This window comes from Chiloscyllium punctatum, chromosome 25 (assembly GCF_047496795.1).
Source record: "Chiloscyllium punctatum isolate Juve2018m chromosome 25, sChiPun1.3, whole genome shotgun sequence".
NCBI classification, from domain to species: Eukaryota; Metazoa; Chordata; class Chondrichthyes; order Orectolobiformes; family Hemiscylliidae; genus Chiloscyllium; species Chiloscyllium punctatum.
In genome coordinates, this window is record NC_092763.1 from 20218001 (window position 1) to 20231007 (window position 13007).

Genomic DNA, 13007 nt, shown 5'->3' on the forward strand with positions numbered 1-13007 from the left:
ACAGACTGTGTCAAAACACACTTAATCTAAGACAGTTCAGGCCTGTCCATCCAGGCTGGTGTGTTGTTTAAAATTATTCATTCATGGGATGTGAGCATCACTTGATATCCCCAAATTCCTTTGCCAAGCTGGCGAAGGGTGACCTGGCTGACCTGCTGCAGTTTGTGGGGTGAAGGTGCACCCATGGGGCAGGTAGACGAGAAATTCCAGCGTCTTTGCCCTAGTCAGGTTTGTGTAACATGGAGGAGAATTAAAAGGTGATCATTGCATGTTTTTGTTCCTGCCCTTCTGGGTGGTGCGAATTGGAGTGTACTGCTAAAGAACACAAAATAAGAGCAGTAAATGCACCATTTGGTTCTTTGTGAGCCTATTCAGTACAATCATTAGGTGATCTGTCTGTTTTGATTTCCACATTTCCCTGATAAACGTATGCCTTTTCTTTATTAGGGAAAAGAATAAATGTACTTTTGCCTTAAAAATAGTCAATGATGAACATCTCAACTCCCCCCACCCCCCAACCAAATACCATATGAGGCAGTATGTTGTAAAATCACACCGGCTTCTGAGGGGGGGAAAAAAGTCTCCTCATCACCTTCCTATGGTGGTGATTCCTAAGGTCAAAACAGGACTGGACTGACTGCTGCGAAGAAACATATTTTCACATTCAGTCTGTCAATACATTCTGATTCCTACACACTTCAATCTAGCCACTCCTCCTCACTCTTCTGACCTTCAGTGGAAACTCCCAGTCTGTCCAACCTCTCCTCAAAAGATAACCTGTTAATTCAAGGCAACAATTTAATGCACTTCCTCTGAACTGCCCCCAATACGTTTTATACCCTTTCTTAAATGAGACCAAAACTGTCCACAGTACTTGACATAGGGTTTCACCAATGTCCTTTTAGCATCCCATCCTTACTTTTTCTTAAGTGCCTCTCGTGATGGTACCCCATTTGCCTTCTCTTTACATGCTGTACCTTGGTATGCCTCACTGGAATAAGACACTGGAATTCCAGCTCTACCATTCCTGGAATAGAAGATTTATACTTGCTATGATGGAAGTCAAACGGAGCCTTCCCTGAATCTTGCAAGATTAATCCCAACACCTCCCACCACTGAGGTTGGCGGCCACCATTTAACTAGGGGCACACCTCAGGACCATCAGCAGCACATCATTCACCCCAGCATGGGCCCAGTGCAATACAGCTGCTTGTGTAACCATCTCCATCCAAAGCCACTCCACCACAATAATGGCCTAACGGCTGTGACTGTGCCTGACTTCAAAAATCCAAATTCTCAATGCTGTAGAGAAAAACTCCATTTTGAGATGCTACATCCACACGAGGCTGTGAGGCACAAAGCACGGTGGCATTGCTGTTGCTTTGTCTAATGTCCATGATTGAATGGGGCTTCTCAGTTACCTGGCTCTAGGAAGAGCACAACCAAATTCTCGGCATGCCACATCTGGCTTCCTGGACTGACATCGGGTTTGCCAGTTACCAGGACGTTGCTGCCACAAGCTTGAAACCAGGTCAGACTGATCGATCACTCATTTGCTAATGCTGCCGCCTGGAGGCCAGAACCACCCCAATTTGCAGCTGAGGTGGACTGTTGATAATGGGAACCTGCATGAGCAGGGGGAACGTTCAGTTACAGTTAAGGCAAATTGACAAGAATACAAAACTGAGTACCAGTGATGCCACCTGTGGACAGCGATGTTACCCTAGTCTATTCCTGACTTCTCTCTCCAGTCAACAGAGAAAACGTCCAATTCCTTCACCATCTATCTCACCTTGCCTAGTTAAACAAGAAAGTACTCCCTTCCCTGAAGGCCTACTGGTATTATCACTAGACTATTAATGCAGAGACCAGGTAATATTCTGGGGACCCAGGTTTGAATCTTGGCATGGCTGATGGTGGAACTGAAGAGTCTAATGATGACCATGAATCCATTGTTAATTGTCAGAAAGAACATTTAGATCTCAGTTATTTTTAGGAAAGATACCTATCATCCTTAGCTGGTCTGGCCTAGATGTCACCCCAAACCTACAGCAATGTGGTTGACTGTTGATGGGCAATTAAGGCTGGCCTGGCCAGCTATGTTCACATCTGTGAATGAATTTTGTAAAAATTAAGCATATTAATGAACTCAATTTTATTGAGCAGCTTAAAGTTTTTGGGTATGTGTAACACACAGCTTTCTCATTAAATAGATGTTATTATTGAATCCTTAGGCCTTGAAGATGATAATTAGTTTAGCACCATGAGAAGAATGTGATCATTTTGTATTGATCTGCTTTTTTTCTCTTCTATGAATAGAGGAAGAAAAGTATGCATTTGTTAACTGGATAAACAAAGCCTTGGAGAGTGATCCAGATTGTAACAGCATGCTGCCTATGGATCCCAATACAGACGCTTTGTTTAAAGCTGTTGATAATGGCATTGTACTCTGGTGAGTCTCATTGTTTCTATTTTAACGTGTTGTAATTTTATTCATCAGTGGCGGCTACCCTGGTGCTATTGACCTATTTCACAGAATCATAGAATCACTACAGTGTGGAAGCAGGCCATTTGGCCCATCGAGTCCACACTGACCCTCTTAAGAGCTTCCTACCCAGATCCACCACCCCCCATGGCTAATCAATCTCTCCTTGTACGTCCCTCCTTATAACAAGCAATTTAGCATGGTCAATCCACCTAGCCTGCACATCTTTGTGTGGGTTTCCTCACATAATCCAGATGCAGGGAAAATGTACAAACTCTACTCCCAAGGCTGGGATTGAACCCAGGACCCTTGCACTGAGAGGCAGCAGCGCTAACCACTGTGCAAGAGTTGAAAGTGCTGGCAGTGATTTTTTTCATTGACATAATTCTCTTTCTAAACTCTTATGAGTCAACTCCTTCATTTGTTTTGACCATTTTGTTAAATAATGGCTGATCTGCATCTCCGCTTCAATTGCTCATCTTTGCTCCATATCCTTTAGTACCCTTACAGAGTAATACATCTGTATTTCATTTTGAAAATTCAGTTGACCTAGAACATCCATAACCTTTTTGTTTTAGGAATGGTGGTAAGGTGTACATGTTGCAGATCCAGATTTCTGTAGTAGCCTTTATTTCTTTATGTGGGGTGGTGAGGGGTAGAGAAAATACCTCCTGGTTTCACTGCAGATGATGCCTGGTTCTGATTTTGAAAATTGTTTCCCCATGTTCTGAATTCCCACATCAGAGAACATAGTGCAGAATCAGAGAATCTGTCAAGTTCCTTTTATAATCCAGTTGAGTAATCCCTCAACTGGATTACTCTCGATTGTCTAAATTCAAGAGAATGTGGGCCTCAGTTAAGCAGCCAGTCCTGGAAATTTAACCTTTCAAGCTCTGGTGTCATTCTGTGGCTTGACTCCTGCATATATGAGGAAACTGTTTTGGGTTTCACATAGCGTTGCTAAACTGTTAGCTGCCACCTAATTTAAGATGTGCTTTCAGTAAGTTACATAATACTCCAGCGCTGAGTGACTTAGAGTCATCGAAATCGTCATGGAAATGTGTCCTTCAACCTAACTTTCCCATGCCGTCCAGTTTTCATGATTTAAACTAGTCCCATTTGCCTGGGGTGGGTCCATATCCTTCCATACCTATCCCAACCATGCTCCTGTCTAAATGTTTCTTACATAATGTGGGGTTGCCAGTGTTGGACTGGGATGGACAAAGTTAAAAATCTCACAATGCCAGGTTATAGTCCAACAGGTTTATTTGGGAGTACTACCTTTCGGGGGAAGGACAAGCGCCCTGAATGCTAATACTTCCAAATTAACCTGTTATACTATAACCTGGAGTTGTGATTTTTAACTTTCTTAAATGATGACGACATAAGACATGGGAGCAGAAATTAAGTCATTCAGACCATTGAGTCTGCTCTGTCATTCAATCACAGCCAATACGTTTCTCAACCCCATTCTCCCACTTGCTCCCTGCAACCCTTGATACTCGAAACTATCCTTTCCGTCTCTAATATACTCAATGACCTGGCCTCCACAGCCTTCCATGGCAATGAATTCCATAGATTCACCACTCTCTGGCTGAAGACGTTTCTCCTTATCTCCATTCTAAAAGATCTTTCCCTTTACTCTAAGGCTGTGTCCTTGGGTCCTAGTCTCTCCTACCAATGGAATCATATTCCCAACATCCACTCTGTCCAGGCCATTCGGTATTCTGTATGTTTCAATTGGATCCCCCTTATCCTTCTAAACTCCATCGAACATAGACCCAGAGTCCTCAAACATTCCTCATATGTTAAGCTTTTCATTCCTGGGAACCTCCTCTGAAAACACTCCATGGCCAGTGCATCTTTCCTGAGATAAGGTGCCCAAAACTGCCCACAATATTCCAAATGTGGTCTGACCAGAGCCTAAAGAGCCTCAGAAGCACATTCCTGCTTTTGTATTCAAGTCCTCTCAAAATAAATGTCACCATTGCATTTGCTTTCATAACTACTGACTCCACCTGCAAGGTTACCTTGAGACAATCTGGACGACAACTCCCAAGTCTCTTGGCACTTCAGTTTTTTGAATTTTCTGCCCATTTAGACAATAGTCCGTGCCTCTAATTTTCCCACCAGGGTGCATGACCTTGCACTTGCTCATGTTGTACTCCGTCTGCCTCATTTTTGCCCAATCTCCTAACCTGTCCAAATCCTTCTACAGTCTCCCCATCTCCTCAATGCTATATGTCCTAGCTTTGTATCATCTGTAAAGTTAACCAGAACACCCTTGTTCCTTCATCTCAATCATTAAAGTATAAAGTGAAAAGTTATGGTCCCAACACTGAGCCTTGTGGAACACCACTTCTCACTGGCTGCCATCCTGAGAAAGACCCTTTTATCTCTGTCTGACAGAAAGAGGAGAGTAAAGAAGCTTCTATCCATGTTAGCACCTTGCCTCTGACACCATTGAGCCTTATCTTACTCAGTAGCCTCCTTGTCAAAGGCCTTCTTGAAGTCCAGGTAGTTAACATTCATTGACTCTCCTTGGTCCAACCTGCTGTTACTTCCTCAAAGAATTCTAATGGATTTGTCAGGCGTGATGTCCCCTTGGTGAAACCATGCTGACTCTGCCCTATTTTACCATACACTTCTAAGTCTTCAGAAATCTCATCCTTCACAATGGATTCCAGGATCTTGCCCAAGACTGAGGTTAGGCTATTAGGTCTGTAACTTTCCTTCTTTTGCTTTACTCCCTTTTTAAACAGGGGTGTCTTGTTAGTGGTTTTTCAGTCCTCTGGAACCATCACTGATTCTAGAAATTCCTGAAAGATCACCACTAACGCCTCTGCTATCTCTTTAGCTATCTCCCTTGAACTGTGGGGTGTAGTCCATCTGGTCCAGGTGATTTATCCACCTTCTGCCCATTCTGTTTACCTAGCACCTTCTCCTTGGTGATGGCCACCATACTCAGCTCTGCCCCCTCACTCTCTTGAATTTTGGGATATTAGTCATGTCTTCCACTGCAAAGACAGATGTGAAGTAATTATTCAGTTCCTCAGCCATTTTCTTGTTCCCCACTACTATCTCTCCAGCGTCAGATTTCCAGCTGCCCAGTACCCACTCTTGTCTCTCTCTTGCTCTTTTATATATCTGAAGAAACTCTTAGTCTTCCTTTTATATTACTGGCTACCTTACCATTATATTTTATCTTCTCCCTCCTTTATTCTTTTTTTGTTGTTGCCTTCTGTTGGTCTTTGTAAGCTTCCCAATCCCCTGGTTTCCCGCTGCCCTTTCACCATATTATATGCTTTCTCTTTTGCTTTTATGCTATTCCTGACTTCCCTAGTTAGCCATGGTTGCCTCATCCTCCCTGTACCATACTTCTCTTTCCTCGGGATGAATCTCTGCTGTGTCTCCTAAATTACTCCCAGAAACCCTGCTATTGTTGTTCCACTTTTTCCTGCTAGGCTCCTCTCCCAGTCAATTCTACCCAGCTTCTCCCTCATGCCTCTGTAGTTGCCTTTATTCAGCTGTAATACCGTTACCTCGGATTCTATTTTCTCCCTCTCAAATTGCAGAGTAAATTAAATCATACAATGATCATTGCCTCCTAAAGGTTCCTTCACCTTAAGCTCCCTTATTAGGTCTGCCTCACTGCACAACACTAAATCCAGTATTGTCTGTTCCCTAGAGGGCACCACCACAAACTGCTCCAGAAAGCCATCTTGCAGACATTCTGCAAATTCCTTTTCTTGCAGTCCGCCACCAACCTGATTTTCCTAATCCATCTGTATATTGAAATCCCACCTGAGCATTGGGATGCAATTTGCTAGAATTCTGGTCCTAGCACGATTCGGATGAAGACCGTCCCATCGGAACAGGTCCCTTCTTCCCCACTACCTGGTGCTAATGTCCCATGAATTCAAACCAATTTCTCCCACACCAGCCTTTGACTCATGCGTTTACCTGCTTAATCTTATTGACCCTGTGCCAATTAGCTTGTGGCTTGGGTACTAATCTGGAGACTATTACCTTTTTACAGTTCTGCTTTCTAATTTAGCTCCTAGCTGTTCATACTCCCTTAGTAGAATCTCTGTCCTAGGTTTATCTGTCGTTGGTACCTACGTGGACCATGACCACTGGATCTTTACCGTCCCATCCCAAATTCCTCTGCAACCCAGAGGAGGTATCCCAAACCAGAGTACCTGGCAGGAGACACAACGTTCGAGACTCTCTATACTGAACATTGTTTATGCCTCTAACTATTATATACACAATCACAACAACATGTCTGTTCTCTTTCCCCACTTGAATGGCTCCCTGCATCACAGTGCTGCGGTCAGTCCCCATTCAGGGAGCAAAACTCTTGAACCTGTTGGACAAGGACAGGGGCTGAGGCTCCTGCAGCACTACCTCCTGGATTCCACGACCTACCTCGCTCACACTGTAACCTGCTGTTCCTGACCATTGGCTGAATTAGAGTGAGCTTGTCCAAGGGGTTTGACTGTTTCCTGAAACACAGCGTACAGGGAACTGTTCGCCCCTGCAATGTGTGGCAGTGTTTGAAGCTCAGACTCCTGCTCATCGACTCTGAACAGGAGTTCTGCCAGCAACCAACCAACATTTACGACAGGCATGGTCACTGGGAACCACAATGGTGTCCACAATATGCAGAAACAACGCATTACCTGGCTTTCCATCCTTATTTTAATTAATTAGTTTTTAATTTGTTTATTTTAAATTTTTAACTTTTTGTATCCCTGCTCATGCGAGTCATCACCAAGAAATAAGCTGGATTCACTTAAACACAGATTCAAATTTAGCAGACCCCCCCCCTATTAGCCAATCAAATCACAGCCCTCCTGTGATGTCACTTGCCAATGAAATTGTATTTGCAGCAACTCTGGCAACCTGTTCCAGACACTCCCTGCCCTCTGTATGAAATAATTGCCCCTCTGGACCCTTCTGTATTTCTAGCCTCCCACCTTAAGCCTCTACCCTCGAGTTTTAGACCCCCCTACCGTGGGGAAAAACCAGCTATGTACCTTGTCTATGCCTGTCATGATCTTTTATATCTCTGTCAGGTCACCTCTCAGTGTCCTACGTTCCAGGGAAAATGCCCCAGCCTATCCAACCTCTCCTTATAGCTCACTCAGGTATGGGAATTTCCCAGCGACTGACAAAGAATTAAGTCATGACACAATTTTGCATATTGCTGTAACCAACAAGCTAAACTGAGCAGCCACTAAGCATTACTTACTAAGTACCTAATTTGCTAAACCACAGGAAATGTATTTGCCCCATTGACTAATGAACAGAACGGAAAATCCCAAGGCATGTTTTTCAATTATGCTACACTCAGTGACGCGCAGTCTTATAGATAGGATTCTGCTATAAAGTGTGGCCCTTTTCTCTCTGCCACACAATGGTAGGTCACCTCATACCCTCTTGAAAGTCGATCTCCTGAGAACCATCACTCGCACTTACTATGGCCAGGCATCCTCTGTTGAGTTTTTGATCTTGAGGTCTCTACAAATTCCATTTGTTCAAACAGAGAATCTGTTCTTACCATTGTTCTGCCTGGTGGTTAACACAAAACTGTATTGGCCTCAGCACAGTGTATTTTGAAAAATATTTTTCTCTATATTTCAGTGTGGATTGAATTGGAAAAAGAATTAGTTTAAGAGCCAAGGATTATTGAGGGACTGCTGCACTTTTTAAAAGCAAGTTGCCCGACTCTCATTGTGAGTGTTGTTTACACAACTAATTGTGCAAGTAGTAGGGGAAGTCTAGTTACAGGTGAGCTGGGATCGAAGCATTATAAGCATCATGGCCAATTTATCTCCCCTCATCGGCTGCTGTTAGCTGTGACTTTAAATGAATAAGTCAGCGACCTTTGTAAGTGGGAACCAGTCATTCTGTGCATCCTGTAAACAAGTGAAAGCACCTGGAGCAGGAAGATCAAGAAATAGCATTCTGGTCATTGAAAAAACACATCTCTGCAGACGTTATGGGCAGGGACCACTGCACTGCCCCTCTAGTCTTTGTCTCCATGCATAACACCTGAGTGTGTAGATTCGTAAAGAGTTTTAAACAGTAGATTATATGTCTACAGTTCATAATTGTTTATTTGCAGCTAAAACTAACTAACCTCTGGCAATTAGTAAACCTTGGTAAATGCAGGAATATGGTCTCTGCTTTTGGTTGAGCTAGATCCAAAAGGGAATTCTATGTACTTTATAAAGTCTTTAGTTTTTGTAATGAATCCAGGAATAGTGGGGCCTGATTTCCAGTGAAGCATAACAGCAGCAGGAATGATTTTGCTCTTCTGAACCAGCTATCTTTTGGCTGAGGATGACTTTTGTGTGCTCACTGTTCTTTTCATGGAATTAGAGCATCCGTCATTCGCTGCTCCTCTTTAGTTAGCCTGGAAACGGATCTGCTCGATTTAATTCAGAGGGCACTTGAGAGTCGACTGCATGCCCCAGTCAGACCGGCTGTGACCGTATTTCCTGCTGAAACATTGATTCTCCTGCTCCTCGGATGCTGCCTGACCTGCTGTGCCTTTCCAGTGCCACACTTCCTGACATATTTTCTTGTATTTTGTCCAGGTGTGAAAACTGACGCTTTTTGTGACTCCTCATCTGAACCTCTGTTCACCAAATCACATTGTCTGTCTCTAGAAACAGGGTCCTCTCTCGCTTGAAGGAATGCAGAGACTCAGTGCCCCCTTCATCATCTACTGAATCTGAGTCCGCTATTCTCTGTACAAAGATTTGCCATCTGACACTTAACTGAGATCCAGTATTTACATGTATTAAATTTCTGACATGGAACCTCACAAAGCTAGTTAGCTATCTGGTTGATATGAGCTATGGATCAGGAAGAGTCAATTTACAATGCTATTTGAGAGTTGTGCTTATTATCCCAAGTGAAACAAAAGTTTTGGCAAGACCATGGTGCAAACATCTAGCTCCATCTACCTTATCACTCCGGCATTTGGAGCAATTTGCTGGAAATATTTGGGGAAAGTAAATCATTCTGTGCGCAATCATTTTATGATTGACGCTCATCGCCAAGATAGGGACAAACTCCATTCCAGTTCAAGCAAATGCAGAATCTGACCCCAGTGGTTACCAATTAAATATTGCAACACTCTGACCAGTGGAACTAGCTTATTGACAAACTTGCAAAGTAAGATGAACTTTGTAGCCCAGTGAAATGGTTGTTACAGGTGGAGGGCATCTCCGATCTGTTCGAATACTATCATCCGTGTTGATTATTGCCAATGTCTGCTAAGTTTGTATTAAGGATGCTGCACAGTGTCATCACAGTCCTCAAAAATTCACCCTCCTTGCTTTTTGTAACTGCTAAATTTGAGAAGCAGCTTTTCAGTCTGATCTAAAATTAGTTTCTTTTTTAAGAAAATCTCTTTGTGATTTTAAAAACACCTTTTGAGATGTTATATGCTGCTCTGTCTTGCCCTGCAGAGGTCGTAGTGGACCACTTAAGAGAGTATCAAGAGTCTGCAGTATGGTCTGGGATAGGTGTAGGCTAGAATGGAAAGGGGTGCTGGGTGCTCTCCCTTAGAGGATTTAACTAAACCAGAGACATGGACAGCTTTTGTGATCATTTATTGGAACATCAGCTGGAAAGTAATGTAATTTAGTGACTTCAGCAACAGAACTCCTCACCAACAATAGAGGTTCAAATGCAAGTGAATACTTCAGATGATTTGATGAAGCTGCCTGGAACTGAAATGATATGAGCTTTGATATTCAGGGTGGTTTTAAAAGTTTGAATTTGTTGACATAAACACTCTGTGGATTAAACTCTGCGTGCTAGCCTGTCAGCTACTCTCAACTGTAGTATTATTTAGAAATCAGATGATAAGTTTGGTCTCCCATTAATAATGTTCTCCTGCTTCACTTCCAGCAAAATGATTAACCTGTCTGTGCCTGACACAATTGATGAAAGAACTATCAACAAGAAAAAGCTCACAGCATTCACTATTCAGGTAACAGCTTAATGATGACCACAGTAAATAATTTCAGGGGTAACGGAATTCTGTGTTTGGAAATGCAGTACTACTTTACTGGAAAAGTTGATTCTTCCTACTTTGTTCAGTTTCTACTTACAAATTGAAATTTCTTTCCTCATTTTTGAGAGGCAAGTAGAAAATAGAATGACTTGGGACATGGTCAAGTCATGGAATCCTTCACCTGATCAGTCAGATCTTTGTTGTTTTTCCTGTAAATAAAGCCTGACCTGGGTAGGGGTCGCCTTGAGTTCTTTTTATCATTTAACTGTAGGTCTGAAGCAAAAGTGAAGGAAATAGCACCAAATGGTTATTTGTTTTGAAGAGTTAGGCTGAGTAGCCTCCTATGAGTAAAATTCTATGATTGTTTTTGCCGTTCTCAATACAGGTCAAATCACCAGGCTTTGTAAATCTTTTCGGGTTTAACTTGCAAAACATTTGATCAATTGCTACTTTTTCAATGGCAACAGAATACACACAGTATTCCTCAAGATTTGTAGCCACATGTTCAGCTATTAGCAGGCAATATCTCTTCCAACGTTCTCGTTACATACTCCACCTTGCAGTCTGGTGGCCCACTCTTTATTTGGAGGGAGGGTGTTGTGATATTCATTGTGTTGATGAAGAATGATCAGCTAAGGAATCTGTCCTCACGTTGTACAAAAGAGATAATAACATGGCACTCAGTCACACCATGTACCTGTGGAGGATTTGTGAATCCTTCCCCCTTCATCTTTTCTTAAAAGAAGATGAAAAGGATTCTTCTTTTCAAAAGATATTTCTCTCAGGTTACAGGAGCCTGTATGCTGCTTCAATGTGGACAGTACAGTGTCACCTGTTGCCTGTACCAACATAGCTGCCTGATGAAGGAGCAGCGCTCTGAAAGCTAGTACTTCCAAATAATCCTGTTGGACCATAACCTGGTGGTGTTAAGTTTTCAATTTGTACCAATTTATAGTGTATAGGCTCTGACAGACCACCTATATAGGAATCACAGTAATCCAATGGCATAGGACGCAACCATTTTAACAAAGGTTTCTTTGTCAACAAATGAATTTTGTAGCTGTTTTGACATTTTATTTCTGAAGGCATTTAGCTGTTTGAACCTGACTTTGCACTCCTCCCAGTACTCCTACCCATTATAAACTCTGTCAGTGTGTGCAGTCCTAATTTACTTTGCCCTATTATTGGTGCGTGTACTTTCAATTGCATATACTCTGGAATTCCTTCCTGACAACTTTGTTTTTTCTCCTGAATGTACCTGTTGAAATCTTTGCAGCAGAGGGATGTTACAGTTCAGAAGCAAGTTGCTCAATCCAAAGTGCCTGTTCCCACTTTGATAGAACAATACAGTTAATCCAAATCTCCTGCTTTTAACCCATGGTCCTGTATATTGTTTATCCTTCAAATTCTCTTTTGAATAATTGCAATAATGATGCATCTATCACCTTTTTTTAGATGATGTATGTTTGATTCACAGTGACAAGCTGTGCGACGAGAAACATGGTTTCCTCATGTTGCCTCGAGTTGCCTTTGCAGTTGCCTTAAATCAGTGTCCTCTGGTTATTGATGCCTTTGTTACTAGAAATAGTTTCTCCTTTTTATTCTAAAAAAACAACTCTTGACTGAACACCTCTTTTCAAAAACAGAATCTCCACACAATCTTTTCTGCTTTAGGAAGAAGCTCAGCCTTTCACTTCAGTCTATGGTGGGACAGTGGTAACGTCATTAGGTTGTTAACCCAGATGCCCAATTTAGTGCTTTGGTGAAGTGAGTTCAAATCTCACAAAAGCAGCCAGTGGGATTGAAATTTCATTCATAAACCAGGAATATAACCCTATTAGAAAATGCAGTCTGGTTCCTTAATGAGGCTGAGCAGCGACCTGATTGAAGTATTAAAAAATTAAGGACATGGGTAGGGTGGATAGTCAGAATCTTTCTCCCAGGTCATACAGATGTACCGCATGGAAACAGACCCTTCGGTCCAACTCGTCCATGCCGACCAGATATCCCAACCCAATCTAGTCCCACCTGCCAGCACCAGCCCACATCCCTCCAAACCCTTCCTATTCATCTACCCATCCAAATGCCTCTTAACTGTTGCAATTGTACCAGCGCCACCACTTCCTCTGGCAGCTCATTCCATACACGTACCACCCTCTGCGTGAAAAAGTTGCCCCATAGGTCTCTTTTATATCTTTCCCCTCTCACCCTAAACCTATGCCCTCTAGTTCTGGACTCCCACACCCCAGGGAAAAGACTTTGTCTATTTACCCGATCCATGCCCCTCATAACTTTGTAAATCTCAGCCTCCAACACTCCAGGGAAAACAGTCCCAGCCTGTTCAGCCTCTCCCTATAGCTCAAATCCTCCAACCCTGGCAACATCCTTGTAAATCATTTCTGAACCCTTTCAAGTTTCACAACATCTTTCCAATAGGAAGGAGATCAGAATTGCACACAATATTCCAACAGTGCCTAACCAATG

The 13007-nt window shown here is 42.6% G+C and overlaps 1 protein-coding gene across 4 annotated transcripts in view; it reads left to right on the forward strand.

Annotated features, from left to right (window-relative positions):
- Positions 1-13007, forward strand: part of pls3 (plastin 3 (T isoform)) — a 118356-nt gene that overhangs the window by 70249 nt on the left and 35100 nt on the right. For all 4 annotated transcript variants that reach the window (XM_072594779.1, XM_072594782.1, XM_072594781.1 and 1 more), the window contains exons 5-6: positions 2320-2452; positions 10418-10499. In XM_072594779.1, the coding sequence (XP_072450880.1) occupies positions 2320-2452; positions 10418-10499 (215 nt within the window). The remainder of the gene's footprint in view (positions 1-2319; positions 2453-10417; positions 10500-13007) is intronic.